The 15,000-nt window shown below is 37.1% G+C and overlaps 3 protein-coding genes across 12 annotated transcripts in view; 2 read left to right on the top strand and 1 right to left on the bottom strand.

Moving 5' to 3' along the window:
* LOC113817898 (peptidyl-prolyl cis-trans isomerase FKBP4) overlaps positions 1-3,031 on the top strand; it is a 12,199-nt gene extending 9,168 nt beyond the window's left edge. For 5 of the 6 annotated variants that reach the window (XM_027370011.2, XM_070137334.1, XM_027370013.2 and 2 more), the window contains 6 exons: positions 134-254; positions 492-649; positions 850-1,090; positions 1,408-1,577; positions 1,696-1,884; positions 2,287-3,031. In XM_027370011.2, the coding sequence (XP_027225812.1) occupies positions 134-254; positions 492-649; positions 850-1,090; positions 1,408-1,577; positions 1,696-1,884; positions 2,287-2,475 (1,068 nt within the window). In that variant the 3' untranslated portion in view covers positions 2,476-3,031. Of the gene's footprint in view, positions 1-133; positions 255-491; positions 650-849; positions 1,091-1,407; positions 1,578-1,695; positions 1,885-2,251 lie in introns of all 6 variants that reach the window. The other variant, XM_027370015.2, reaches the window with a different exon arrangement.
* A 3,848-nt stretch (positions 3,032-6,879) lies between these two features.
* wol (Dolichyl-phosphate beta-glucosyltransferase wollknaeuel) overlaps positions 6,880-15,000 on the bottom strand; it is an 8,850-nt gene continuing 729 nt past the window's right edge. For 2 of the 3 annotated variants that reach the window (XM_070137337.1, XM_070137338.1), the window contains exons 2-8: positions 10,182-10,262; positions 9,856-10,030; positions 9,499-9,707; positions 9,244-9,352; positions 8,722-8,950; positions 8,326-8,411; positions 6,880-8,180 (exon numbers count right to left, since the gene is read on the bottom strand). In XM_070137337.1, the coding sequence (XP_069993438.1) occupies positions 8,050-8,180; positions 8,326-8,411; positions 8,722-8,950; positions 9,244-9,352; positions 9,499-9,707; positions 9,856-10,030; positions 10,182-10,241 (999 nt within the window). In that variant the 5' untranslated portion in view covers positions 10,242-10,262 and the 3' untranslated portion in view covers positions 6,880-8,049. Of the gene's footprint in view, positions 8,181-8,325; positions 8,412-8,721; positions 8,951-9,243; positions 9,353-9,498; positions 9,708-9,855; positions 10,031-10,181; positions 10,263-13,257; positions 13,497-15,000 lie in introns of those variants that run through there. The other variant, XM_027370010.2, reaches the window with a different exon arrangement.
* LOC113817896 (uncharacterized) overlaps positions 14,093-15,000 on the top strand; it is a 16,626-nt gene continuing 15,718 nt past the window's right edge. The window contains exon 1 of one of the 3 annotated variants that reach the window (XM_070137327.1): positions 14,093-14,231. The gene's annotated coding sequence lies outside the window, so the exon portion shown is untranslated. The remainder of the gene's footprint in view (positions 14,232-15,000) is intronic. The other 2 variants (XM_070137330.1, XM_070137328.1) reach the window with 2 other exon arrangements.

Genomic DNA, 15,000 nt, shown 5'->3' with positions numbered 1-15,000 from the left:
TACGAAGGCCCACTTATTATTATTTACAGAATCGGCAACTTTAGTATTGTTTCTCTAGGGGTGGTGCTTGTGTTGGTTTGTGTGAAAAAATATATAAAGTGAAATGCTATTCCTTTTCTAATTGTTTCTGCAGGTTGAGTTATTTGAATGGCGTGGTGAAGACCTCAGTTCAAAGAAGGATGGAGGTATAATTCGAAGAATTATGGCTGAAGGAGAGGGTTATCAAACGCCAAATGATGGGGCAATTGTCGATGGTAATTATACTCTTTCTCTTTTATTTCAATCATCTTTTTGACTTCTCTTTCTCTCTCTCTTTCATAACTTTCATTTTTCTTTCTTTACCCCATCCTCTCTCTCTCTCTCTTGCTTTCTCTCTTTCTCTCGCTATTCAATTTTGTTCTCCTTTTTGTTAATTTGCATATATATCCAGAGAGAAAGTTCCATGATGATGACATTTGCAAAATATATTGGAAAACATTTTCTCCTTTCAGTACATGTGGTTGGCAAGGTGAATGGCACTTCGTTTGATGACAGAGAGGTACAGTTCCCATTGGGTGAAGGAACAGAACACAACATTCCAGAGGGCCTTGAAAGGGCTTTAGAAAGATTTAAAAAGGGTGAAAAGTCTACAATCAAATTGGCACCAAAGGTAAGTTACCTGTATGTTATGTATATATTCAGAAGTAACCGCTAAAAATTCTATACTAGTATTCCTGATACTCAGAACTTTGATTTGGTTTGTAATATCCTTATAACATCATATGTAAAGAATATCTTTTTTTGAATATGACCTTCATATTTAGCCCTTGAATTAAACTGTTTAGGATCAAAATTGAAATTGGCTTTCAGTATGCCTTTGGGTCAGCTGGCAACCCAGATCTGAATGTACCGCCTGGGGCATCTTTAGAGTATGAGGTCGAGTTGCGCAGTTTTGAAAAGGCAAAAGAATCTTGGGAAATGGACCAAGAGGAGAAAATTGAGCAGGCGAAGGTGTGCAAGGAACGAGGAACAACATTCTTCAAGCAGAATAAATATCGGCTAGCAGTAAAACAGTACAAGAAGATCATTGATCTCCTACAGTATGATTCAGGTTAGTTCGCTCATCCTTGCTAGGCTTATATTTTTTTCAAGAAAGTAGAAAAAATACAACTTTTATCCATATTCTGTGCAGTAAACTTATTATCATTATTGTTATTATTTTGATAATAATTATTACTATTGTAATGATCAAAATCATTATTATCACTTTTGTTATATTATTGTGATCCTTATACTTATTTTGTTCTTTTTTTTATGAATTCGTTTTAATCTATTTATTTCATATATATTTTTAAGGGTTTGTCCACCACTTCATCATATATATAATTAAAAAGATTGAGACACTTCGTTTTTAATTTTCAATGACAGGCTTGGACGATGAAAAGAAAGCTGAGAGTCACTCGGTTCTCCTTGCCGGACATCTTAATCTTGCAATGGCCTACCTGAAGCTGAATGACAACTCTCATGCAAGAGAACATGCCACCAAGGCGCTAGAGCTGGACAGTACCAGTGTCAAAGGTTATTTTAGAAGAGGGCAGGTGAGTAAATAGATTAAAAAAGAATTTAAGGTTCAGAATAAATGCAGGTGTAATAGTAACCCCGAAGCAAGATGTAAAAGGATCGTAACTGTTCTAACAACTAAACTATCATTTACAGGCGTATTTAAACATGGGTGATGCGGAGCAAGGGCAACTTGACTTTCAGGCGTGTCTTAAGTTAGACGAAAGCAACAAAGCAGCAAAGCATCAGTTACAGCTGTGTGCAGCGAAGATTAAGGCCGACAAACTGAAGGAGAAGAAACTGTACGGAGGCATGTTCGAAAAGTTTGCAAGAATGGACAAAGCTGTAAGTAGTATTTATTTTGATTCATTTATTAATTTTCTGTTGGTGAAATTGCAGTGATAGTATAACATTAATTAGATAAGATGTGATGATATATTAATGTTTAATTATTACAGGATGCTGGTTTCAGTTATGAGTATGATGTTTCATGATTATGTTATATGTATTTCATTTATTTTTTATGTTTCATGATTACGGTAGACTTGTTTCTATTATGATATTCATACATTTAGTTCATTATGTATTTTGTTAAGTTTAGACTGTAGGATGATTTGTTTTGTTAGTAAAATATTTACACTTCATTTTACGTTAAAAACAGACTATTTTTTTTCCCCTGATGTACATTCTTTGTATAGTATTTCTTTTCCAGAAAGAGAGAACATTCTCACAGTCTTCTCTTTCCAGAAAGAGGAAGCGGAGTACAACAGATACAAGGATGTGATGGCAGGTGATCTTGGGGAATGGGGTAATTCAGAGGAAAAGAGTGACTCGGGCAAGAGTGAGAAGAAAGAAAATTTTACAAATGCAAGCGATGATCCTAGTAGGAATGCTCTGTCAGGATTGGGTGACATTGAAGGCGTTCAGATGCTCTAAGGCTGACAGCTTGTTCTCAGTTAATCTACTCACACATATGCAGTGGTTTCATATATTTACTTTGGACTCAGTTGCATTTTGTTTCAACATTTGACTGTCTTTTGTAAACATTGTTGTCCCTTTACAGATTATTTGGTCACAACTTAGTGTTTGTAAATTAGGTAGGTAAATGGATTTGTGATATGTGACTCCAAATTATCAGATAAGGTTGGTTGTTATTGTAGCCTTAAATCAAGTGTATATTCAAATCACTAGCAACAAGTCAGATGTCACACTTAAGTGCCCTTTTTCAGTTTCATTTTTAGGACAAAAACAAACATTCCAGGAAAATATGAGAATTTGATAACCATATCATTTAAGAGGACTGAATAGTTATTATTGCTTATATGAAACACCAGTAATCCCTACTGCTTTTGTATTTGTTAGTTTAATTTCTGTTCATAAAGGGCATTCATGTTAAAGACATATACACCTGTATTTTGATTCCAGGTGAATGGCAATATGAGCATGTCATTCCTCTTCTGTTAGAGGCATAATATATTCCAATAGCTCTTAACTGAGTTTGCATTATCCTTCAGTATTTTAATCATAAATTAGTAAAATGACAACTCTGATAAAATTTTCTTCCTTGGCTTTTGGAGTTTTCAGACAAGATGAAAACTCGGAACCAAATTGTCCTGACCTCAAAACAAAAGAAGTGGAACTACTACCATATGCAAAGAACAATACAACTAGATTTACCATGTCACAAGATGTATATACCATAATATTTCCTATTTTTATTCTGGGTGCTAATGCAGAAATGTCCTGCAATTCAAGTTCCCATTATCACTATGCAATTTTTACCGAAGCAACAACCAAAGCAGTCAAGTTAAATGTAGCATTTCCAATATTACAACTGAAGATAACGTCTATAGAGTTTTGAGTTTATCCTTCATTTAGTGGTGAATTACAGCTGAAATGCCATAAAAAGCATTTGATTATATCACTGCTGATACTTGGTTAGTGACTCTTATTTCCTGTCACTGGAATTCTTTTGCATAAAAGTATTTACCCTCCACCAAGGCATTTGTGTCACTGTTCTGTACATACATTTACCAAGTTCCAGTCAAGAGGCAGAAACAGTTTACTATTTCTTGTAATAGAACATGCATCAGTTACTAAATACCATCTCTTCCAATGTCCATTGTTTGCTTTACTTTGAAACCCAGAGAGAGGGAGAGGATAAGTAAGAAAATCTAAAAGATATTCTACAAACACCACCAGCAAACTTAAGCTGGAAATTCTCCAAATTTCCTTAAGCAAATCAGACTTCTCAGATATATAAATGAAATAAATAAATTAATATAATATTATATGTTACCCCAGCAAATCCTGAGGTAATACATATTTGTGGCAACTCTACATGACCATGGTAAAATTATCATTTTTGTAATGTGTGTGTGTGTGTACTTCACCTGATTTTTAAAATAAAATGTTTACCTTGTAGCATGTGACTATGAAATGGCTTTATGAATCTAGTCGTTTTTAATAAAACCTTCGTTACACTGTTAGAGGATTTAAATCTATTTTCTGTATTACAGTGCCACCACTTCTATTGTAAGGAGGAAAACTACTATTCTTGAACTTTGTCAACCATGAAAAAAGTGATATAAATGGTTAATGGTTAAAAGCAAAATAAATGTGCTAGACATCTAACGTCATATAGCACTATGGAAAAGTATAGTAAAGGATGGTGACGGGTGATAGTTGCTATGCGTCAACTACCTAGAATAATATTAAAGAAGGGTAAAGGAGCTAATGAATGAATGGGTTAGGGTGGTTTAGGTAAGGGAATTAGATCAAGTAAAGGATATGTATGCGTCTGAGGAAGGAGAACAGGTTGTCAAAGCAGAAAGTAGATAAAGGATGGATTATAAGAAGAAAAGATATGATGAATGTCTGGTCTGTGAGAATGGAAACCGCAAATACTCCAATGTAGGAGAGCTATATCTTAGTTGATTTATAAGTGATAATGTATATAGTATGTGTTGGGGAATTTGAAGGGGAAGGAGCTAGGGTGTGAGATAAGGAATTAGAGGGGGGGGGGTTGGTGTAGTATCAGGAGGGGTATCAGGTGGTGGTGGATCTGGGGAAGGGCATAATTGTGACAGGGATTCATGTGTATCCAGGAGGGAGTAGAAGGGATAGAGGGGTAATGTAGGTGTTGGAGCTGAGGGGGATGGGTTGTGTTGGGAGGGAGTAGGAGAAAGTGGTGTAGGGGGAATATGAGTAGTAGGATGATGGATATCGGTAGTAGTTGGAATTGAGGGGGATGGGTTGTGTTGGGAGGGAGTAGGAGAAAGTGGTGTAAGGGGAATATGAGTAGTAGGATGATGGATATTAGCAGTCTCTTAGAGTGTGGAGGGAGCATGAGTTGTGGAATATTGTGTCAAGCATAAAGTTTTGAATATCTTCCATAGTTTCTGCAGTGCAGTTGGTTGCAGAGTTTTGTGAGAGAAAGGTTTTCTTATGAGGAGAGGAAGAGGAGACTGGTGTCTGAGGAGTAAAGGCAAAGATAGGTGAGTGAGTGGTAGGAGAAGAAGGGGTGGAACGTTTAGACTGTCTGCTGTGTGTACTGCGGGGAGGGGATGGTGTTGGGGCTGTAGTTGAGATTGGAGTGTCTGGATTTAGACTGGCAAAAGAATTTGACTGAGGAAGGTAAGAGGTAGAAGTGGAAATGGGAAAGTAGGTAGGTATAGGAGAGGGTGTAGGAACATCTTGGGATGGAGCGGGAGGGCAGAGTTAGCAACATTACTAGAGTATGGAGTATGAGAGAAACCTTGTCGGTATGCTACCTGTCTGGCTTCATGTAGAGTGAGACCAAGTTTGTATCTGAGAGTTGCTACCTCAGACTCAAACTTGTAGGTGAGGCAGCCTCTATAAAATACATTATGGGAGCTGCCACAGTTAGCACATGTGCGTGTTTGAGCAGAGCAGTTTGATCTGTTATGACTGGGTTGGGCACATTGGGGGCATCGGGCTGTGGAATGGCAGTGTTTGGCAGGATGTCCAAAGTGCCAACAGTTTTGACATTGACGGGGAGGAGGTTGGTATGGTCGAACAAGGAAGTTGAAGATGGGTAAGGGGGTTGATGAGGGAAAGGGTTATGGTGGTTTAGGTAAGGGAATTAGATCAAGTGAAGGATATTTATGCATCTGAGGAAGGAGAACAGGTTGTTATACGAAGCAAGGATATGACGTAGGTCTGATCTGTGAGAACGGAAACCGTGAATATTCCAATGTAGGAGAGCTAGATGTTAGTTATTTTGAGTGAAAGCGCCGGTCCATGTTGGAGAATCTGGAGGGGAAGGACTGTAGATATGAAAAGGAAGTTCATGTCTTTGGAAAGTAATTTTAGCAGTGTTGGTGGGGTACTTTCGATGATTTCTAGGAGGAATGGAGTAGCACTGTACTGATATTACATAATGATCTTTAAGGCAGCCAAGTAACTATTCTCCACAATCTGACCAGTCGACATCCATAGGGCAGCATGCTACAAGTATTAAGAGTTGGATGAGGTTCTGCAAGAATGGGGTCACCAGAGAGATCAGTTAGATTTGAGAAGGCTATAGCTTCAGTTTCATATGTAACTGTAATGAGACAGGAACAATCAGGGTGGGGGATCACAGAAAATTGGGCTAAATAAAGTATTAAAGATATTTGTAGAGTTAGGGGTGGTTGAAGGACAGGGACGTGCGGAAGAGGGAGTATTGTTGAGGGGGGTAGTATTGCAGAAAGATGGAGAATAAGGCTGTAAGGTGAGGATGGGGTGATTGATAAAGAAGGTTGTGGGGGTAGGGGTGATGAAGTTGAGGAAGTTGGGAGTAGGAATGTCTTCTAGAGATTGAGTCTCGACTTGAGTGGATACTGTACTGGTAGGCATTGAGGACTGGGTAGTAGTTGCAGTGTTCAGTGTCATGGTCAAAGGAAAGCCTGGGGTTGGGGTGCTGGGAGTTTGAATTGGTGAGGCTATTTGAAGAAGGGCAAGCCTCATTGCCCCTAAAAACAGAATTACATCTTCATTACTGGCTTTTGGAAGCTTTAACTTTGTTGGGGAAATAAACAGTCCACCCCTCAGGGTCCCCTTGAGGGGTAAGGGCTAGACAACTAAAACGGGGATACCATGTCCATGATTCCCTCAGGCCATTCAGGACGGAAATGAAAGAGCAGGTGGGAGAAAAGACCATGCAAAGTTAGGCCTGAGGCCCAAGGTAGGGGAGATCTCTGCAATGGGTCTCAGTCCCCATCTCCTAAGCCCACCCACGACAACAACAGGCAAGGGATGGGGGGGAGGGGGGTGATATAAATACAAATTTCATCACTGAAAATCTCACCAGGTGAAGAGGGAAAAATAAAATTACAATTTTAAATTTTCAATCAAATCAGAGGTTTCTACATTCAGCATTTATTATTCAAAATAATAACAAGTGCATAAATGACTACTGAACTGCAATATATTCATAACAAAATGTTTTCATTAAAGAAAACAGAATCCCAGCTGTAAACAAATAAACTGAAATCTATAATTTTAATGTAAAACATTTGCTTCCACATGATTATTTTCATGATCTTTAAGTAATGCATGAAATTTAATTGAATGCTATATTCTTTATGAAACCTACTTTTGTCCGGGAATGTCAGGCCACTGTAAATGATACAGTTTAAAAGAATCAAATATAAACAAAGCATACATAGAAAAACACAAACTGTAATCTGGACAACTGTTCAACTTGAACACAACATTGTGCTTTCTCTGTGATACGTAAAAGCCGTGGAAATATAAAGCTATAAAATTTTACTAATGTGATGCATCATTACTGTTGTTTTTTTTAACATGATCAGTGTGATCCTGTAACATAGTGAGGTACAATTTACATTGCAGGACCAAATGCTTAACTATGAACAATACAAAATTAAAGATTAATAAATTTCTTCCCATCCCTGGGTAATCGGTCCTTTAAAATTGCAAATCGAATGGTTTCCTTGGAAGTTTACATTCCATTTTATCTATATGGTATGGTAATTTGTACAGACAGCAATACCCATTCAAAACCTACAGCAACTATATAGCAGCAAAATCAGAATTTATCAATCCCTAAATTTATCTTTTGTATATTTATAAAGTCTTCTCATGTGGGTTGTGTAGCTCAGTTGGTATGAGCATGTGCAGTTACCTTCGTGCAAAGACCCAGGTTTGAATCCTAGTCGGAGAGGGCAAGATATTTATTCAAAGCCTTCTCAGTTAACATATTGCTTGAAAGTATATAAATCTTTTATCAAATATTTATATTCAAATACAAAATCCAGAATTTTCATTCAGATATTCTCCTTTAACTTATATTCCTCATATTGTAATACCTTTATTTAAAGCAATGCATTTTGAGGCATTTGTCAATAAACACTCATACAACATGTACAGTGGACAAAGGTACTTCCAATAAAAAATATATAAATGCCGAGAAACAAGATATACAAAAATACCAATTCTTAAGACTGCTTTCCTCAACACAATATTTATCTCTACTAATACACCTTAACTAGAAGTGTGATGGCACTTGGCCATATCACCCCTTATTCTCCAAGCTCCTAGTGTGTAACGGAGCCAAATGATGACCAGATCTAGTCCCATCTCGATCCAACTAAGCACTGGGGTCATCTTAGTGCCTGAAAAAAACAAAAACATTGAGAGTAATTTTTTAAGTTCCTGATTTATTTAATATTTCTTCAAACAAACAAACAAACAAACAAAATATCCACTTTAACAAAATGTCAGTGTTGGAAAGACTCGTGTTCACATTTAGAGACACACCTTCGATTTCCTGCCATTCTACAGCAACTTCCGCTATGGGAATCCCTAAAACTTGTGCCAAGTACAGCATCTCAACATCAAATGCCCTGTAACAAGATCATTATAAAGTCATGATACATATTTGAAACTTGTAAACGAAAAAATTAATTACTTCAAATTAGCCACCTGATAACAAACCTGCCTTGTTTCATGGAAAAAGTAGCTTTTATTTGCAAGATATTTCTAAAGGCAACTTTGTTTGGTCATTTTAAAATACTGATTCTTGCTTTGATAGTTTTCCCCTCTTTAATGGTGTTAATAAAAAAGCTTAATTGACAATTGACCATCCAGTGAAATTATCAATCATGTAAAAATACACTGGTCACCATTTGTAAGTCATAAAGTAAATTCACCTACCATCTCTCAACATGTAAACTGTTGAATAAAATACGGGCAGATCGGCGTGTCAAAAGTTTAAAGCCACATTGTGTGTCTCGAACTCCACGCACTGCAAACAGCCACACCAAGAAGTGGAAGCCGTACATCAAAAGCGTTCTGAAGAATGTTCTCGTAGCAACAGACTCCTCTTCTAAATGAGCTCTTGATCCACATGATACAGCAATAGCCTCACTTAGTGTCTTCTCATCTGGTAATCAAAAATCTTACTTCAGCAAAATAGGAATGAGAATATAAGCCAAGCAATTAATGCAACAATTACTACATGTACTCTTACATAAAGAAAAGTTCATAGAAACCTTAGGTTGTGCCAGCCAACAGAACTATTGGCTATACAAAAGTGCTGGACTGTTAAACACTGCCTCCCTCCCACTTAAATCTAAGGGAAATGCTAAATAACTAAGCAAACACAGAGCATAATAAAATTTGAACCTGTATATTAATGTGACAGTAAAGTACTGATCAACAAAACCTTTTGCTTACCGGCACAAATATTCTTCAGACTAGCTTCCACTTTATCCAAGTCGGAGAATGTGGTTGCGCCATCAGCATCAGCAAAAAGAAGCATTTCTCCCCGAGATCTAAACACACCCTGGGATGAAATATTTATTCACTGGATTATTATCAAACATGCTAAGATTTTTTCTTTCTTTTCTTCTTTTTTCTTAACAGGTTTACTATACATTCTATGATAATTCCATCTTGATATGACATGCTGTGTAAAAAAGAATATCTCACCATCCTCACAGCTCCACCCTTGCCTCTGTTCTTGGCCAAGGTCAATACCCTTACTTTGTCTGTGCCATACTTCTTCCCATACCCCAACCCAACCTGTGAGGTCTTATCTTTACTTCCATCGTCTACAATGATCACTTCATAGGTAAAACTGCTGTCAGTCTTTGCTCTTTTTTCTAAGTACTCCATACATTCATCCATCATAACTGGTACTGTAAGCAGGTAAAAAAGATTCAATAATGACAAATGTTTAGTACTTTTCAAAATCAGTTCAACAACACAAAAAATATTTCTTTTCAGCAGATCCAACTTGTACCAGCCAAATTTTAGGCAAATATATAGTAGTCTACATATACTTACATCTAGCTTCCTCATTGTATGCTGGCACAACTACAGATAAGGACCTAGTTGGTGGGTCTTTTATTGATGGGAAATCAAATTTCTCTCCAATTCCTGGATCTTCATACTGTTTTTCACTCTCATAGACTTTTATGGTAGGATACATTTCACTGTTGATATAGACTATAACACAGACCTGAAAGTTAAATGCATTGGGGAGATTTCTATGGAAAATACTGGCGTGTATCCACAACATGTACACAATATTTCATCAGATGAAGCATGAGCCTTGTATCAAAACAATATATACATGTAAAATTAATAGTCTGTCATGATTTTGTACTTACAGCAATAAATGCAGCCATTAAAAGTGCCACCAGGTACACAAGAAGAATTAGGACGTCCATTTTTCTCTAGCTGTCTTTTTCCTGAAATAAATATATTATTAACAAATACTTTTCTAAAGGCTTCATCTTTCAAGTTACATACATGTTTATAAGATTTATTCAATAAATTCTTGCAAACAAATTTTGTAATCTAAATTAAGTTGACTCATTCTCGATGGTCTGGGAATATCTTCTTAATTTCTAAACCGTAACAAATAAAGATCTAACAAATAATACTAAATCAGTTAGCTTTCATCATCTGAGGTATTCTTTTAATTCAGTGAAGATGGATGCCACCTTTTCATAAATGGGTGCAGGATGGCACCTATATGTGCAACAACAAAATCTATCTAAATCTTATCTTTCTATACTTTTGCTGAAAGACAAAAAATTGGCATGTCCATAATCAATGCCAAAACACTGTTCCTGAAATTCAGATTATCTACTTGTGCAAGTGAGCCTGAAATTAACCCCAGGAGCAGCCAGTGTGCTCCAACTCCTTCCCAGCACCACTGGGTCAATAATATCTGGTTGCAACTGCTTTTTCATGGTTATGCCTCTCGATTTTACTTATTCAATCATTTATTCTCTCTCTCTCTTTCTCTTTCTCTCTGTCTTTCTCTCTCTCTCTCTCTTTTTTAATATTTTCTCTCATTCATATCTATTGTATATCCATTTTTTGATCATCTGAATTTTCTGGTTCAAACTGATAATTTTCCACAGTACTCTTGCTCTGCTTTATCTCAGCCCCATCTTCTACATTTGTAGTCAACCTTACAGTACTTTTTTTAAACAAAACATCATGCAGTTTTGAAATACATGTAGTCAATTGTAAACCTCCTTGGCAATTAATGTCAAATAAGGTACCAATCCAAATATCTATCTTGCCAGAATATACATATTGGAGGTTTACTGACATCTGTGAGAGCACAGAGCAGAGGCTCGGAAGTATAGTTTTAGTGTCTGACAACAGGACTTTCACAATGGACAGTATATGGAATTAATAAATCATTGAAATCTAAGAAAATTATCATATTTGCCATTTCATGCACAAATTTGGAATAAAAAAGTCATTTGATATACAAATTTACTCAAAGACGAGGAATACCATTTCTCCACCAGGACGTTCATGACTCGCACAAAGTCAGTCTTTCATTCTTTCAACATTGCTCTCACATCATAGGAAGTGGATAGTAGAAGGGGTAGGAGACAAGAAAAAAACAGAAAGGGAGGGGAGGGGAGACGGCTCTGTAAAATTAGCTGAGTCAAGGATTTAGGCGATTCCCAGCATAGTGTCCCAATCTCCAACTCCTACGTCCCCCCACAGCAACAATGGGGATGGGATGGAGAGGGGGGGTTAATAATAAGAAAGTTGTGGAACACTCAATACTTTGATATACATTTACATGTTGATTGCACTAAAATAAGGAAAATCTAATAACACTGATACATAAAGTAATCTGGGCAAAGAATACGATCAGAAATTAAGAAAAAAGATAGAAACAGATGCTGGACTGAGTGTGTACACAGTCACTGGGTGTGGATGAAGGGGTACAGCCCCTGACAGGGATATACAGAAATTAGGTGGTGGTCTGATGACAAAACCCCAGGGTTTGGAAGGCTTTAGGTTCATATGGATTCCCAAGAGAAGCTGGAATAATAGGGACTTCTCTAAGTCTTGCTCGTCCAGACAAGTTGGACAAGAGGTTTCAAAAGTTCACAACCTCAACCTCTAATTTCTCAGCCCAAACAAGTTGTCCATCTTGTTCATCTCCCCCTCCTTCCCAGCTGGGCAAGCAGGACAGGATGATGTCACAATAATATCTGTAAGAAACTGATAAGTCATTTTATTGTTCTTTATTAATGTTATCAAAGGACATTTTCATGTTTGTCAGTTGCAGGTTATTAATGCATCAAAGGAGTTACAAATCTAAGCATCTTGTGAAAAAAGACAGCAGTATGATAAAATAGTGAATGAACTGTTTCATGTTGACTGATGTGGAAAGGTATGAATGAGAACGAATATCTTCACAATACAAGAGATGAATTTTTCCCGTTTCGATTATATCTTCACCATAAATACATATTTCTGACGAAGATAAAATCGAAACTCATAAAATACATCTCTTGAATTGTGAAGATATTCGTTCTCATTCATACCATTCCACATCTGATAAAATAGTGAATGTTTATGTTCGATCTGGTTGCATTCTGGGCAGCAAAGGCCTTGGAGGTTCTGGACATGCAAGACGAGGAGTTCTGACCACGACATCAGTCTCAGAGGGGTGAGGTCACTTGTAATCAATTACGAATACTTTCATTTACATCCTCTATGATGGTAAACAATAGATCACACTTGCTGCAGTGTAACTAATTGAAACAAGAAATTATGCAAGGTTGAATGGTTGTGTGAAGCTAAAAATCACTTTCTTTATTATTTTAAATGCGATTCTTGGTTCGGGCTTTTAATTTTTACACTTCATTATTTTAAATGCGATTCTTGGCTTGTGTGTTTTTCATTTTTGCACTTTCTCTTACTTTCAAGGTAACCGTGAAATATCCCCCAAAAAGGTTATTTTTGTGGGAAATTTTGGCTCATCTTTGCGATAAATGGGTTTTCTTTACAATTTTACAATCAAAGCTTGCGTGGGAGACCTATGTATGGTCCACCGCCCTAAAACCCCCGATTCCCCACGCGTCCCCCAAGATCGTAGGGGATAGGGGGAAAAATACAGGAAAAAGCGAACATTCCACCTCTAGAATTACCATAAATTTCCCATTTTTATTTCTGAAGCATTGCTAAACTGATGCTAAAAAACACATTTTTCTTTTACCCATATGGTGCATTATTTCTCCATATGCTTAAACCAAAGTTATACTAAAATGTTTAAACTCCCTAGCACCTTCTATTAGCCTTCCCCCCTAAAAAAAAACATGTCATATCCTCAAACATAAACACTTAAACACCAAAAAAACACAACTTTTCCAAACCAGTCTCTCACTCACAGACGAAACACAATTCCAACGCCCATATTACCTCAAAAACCTCTCAAGTTCTCTTCCTCTCTTCACCTCTCATCTCCCGGCTCGAGGCGACGTAATTCACGCACAAACCGGTTTCCTTTTCCTCTCGTGAGGTGAGAGTTGGGCGGTTTTCTGGGTCTCTCTATCTCCCTCTCTCTCTCTCTCTCTTTCGCTCAGCTGTTTGACACATTGCCTTCCGGCTGATGTTGTGTTCGGAGCGTTGCGTTCTGACTTCCGTTCCAGAACTCCGGGCTATTGTTGTGTGACAAATGATAAAAATTTTAAACTTTGCACTAGTTTTTCTTCCTTTTCTGGTGTGTAATAGAATAGTGCGTAGATTCTGATTCTTGTAGTGAGTCAAAGTAATTCTCACGTGAAATTTAAGTATTGGTCTATGCTTCTATGTGTGTTTATGCAAAAAGCTACACGTACATTTACAATATATAGCTTAATACAAAGACTAAATGGTTTTGGATTTATTTCAGTCTGATTCGATGGAGGAAGAGAGAAATTCACATTGTGAATTGTACAATGAAAGTCTTCCAAGCGTAATTCACGTGTTAATATGTATAACGCAATGTCTAGCCCCTGGCTTTACGAATTAAGAAAACTATTTAATTTCCTATTCACACAAAACAAATCAAATGCTCTTACAATACTTGAAAAGACTAAACATTCTAGAATGGATTACACCAAATCATTAATAAAGGAAGCACCTTAGCTTGAAATTTTAAAGCCTAGAGTTAAAAATGGACAATGAAATTTACTGAAAACATGTACTGAAAACATGAACATATATCCATATATATACACACACATGTCTATCCACAATACACAAATCCAAACATATCTACAGAGAGAAATCTAGCAATCCGCCTCTTATCACAAGGAAGTAGAAGCTCATACGACAGGATCCAGACGCGTGGAGAGTACGTGTGTGGCTGTCGTTGGTGTTGTGAGGATCTCTGCTTCTCTTCATTACACGTGGTTAGTATCTTATGAATGACTTAGCTTACAAATAATGTTGTGATGTACATGAACTGTTTAGGAGTTTGTGGGCTTAAGTTTATTTTTCTAAGTCTCGCTTCCAGGTCATGACAAGGCCTTGTTGGTCATGACAGGGCTTTCCTGGAGGAATGTTGTCCCGTTTGTCATGACTGTGACTTCATGACGATGGTATCAGAAACTTTATATGCATTTTAATCAGCCCTCGTTCCCACAAACGTTACATGTGACTCAACTTACTTCACACACCCCCAACGTTGATAAATTTGGTAACGTTGGATTTTATCGGCTTTCAAAACGTTTTTGACCAACCAAATACGTTTTAGGATGAAGCTAAACTTTCGTAGGTGTACATACGTTTTGTGTTTCCACTCACAAGTTCTCAAATAGTAAATAATATTTTGTCGAGGACTGCGTTTAAATAGTCTTTGGGAAAAATAGGGTAAAATAACAATCAAGGTCCATATAAGTACGTATGTAAACTTTGGTAATAACCCCAGATTTCGTTTTATTGTTGTGCGCGGAGTAATTATGGATATAATCATCTTTATTCGTCGACTTCCTGTATACAGAAAAACGAATGGTCTTCGTCACCCCGATGGATCAGACGAATAAAGATTATTATATCCATTATTACTCCGCACACAGCAATAAAACGAAATCTGGGGTTGTGATTGGGTTCTTCCTCCGGGCTCTGAGGATTTGCAGCCTCGAGTTCCTTGAAAGTGAAGTTACCTATGTAATTGATTCT

This window comes from Penaeus vannamei, chromosome 23 (genome assembly GCF_042767895.1).
Source record: "Penaeus vannamei isolate JL-2024 chromosome 23, ASM4276789v1, whole genome shotgun sequence".
Taxonomy (NCBI): domain Eukaryota; kingdom Metazoa; phylum Arthropoda; class Malacostraca; order Decapoda; family Penaeidae; genus Penaeus; species Penaeus vannamei.
Note: the sequence above shows the minus strand (reverse complement) of the source record. Positions and strands in the feature narration are given on the sequence as shown.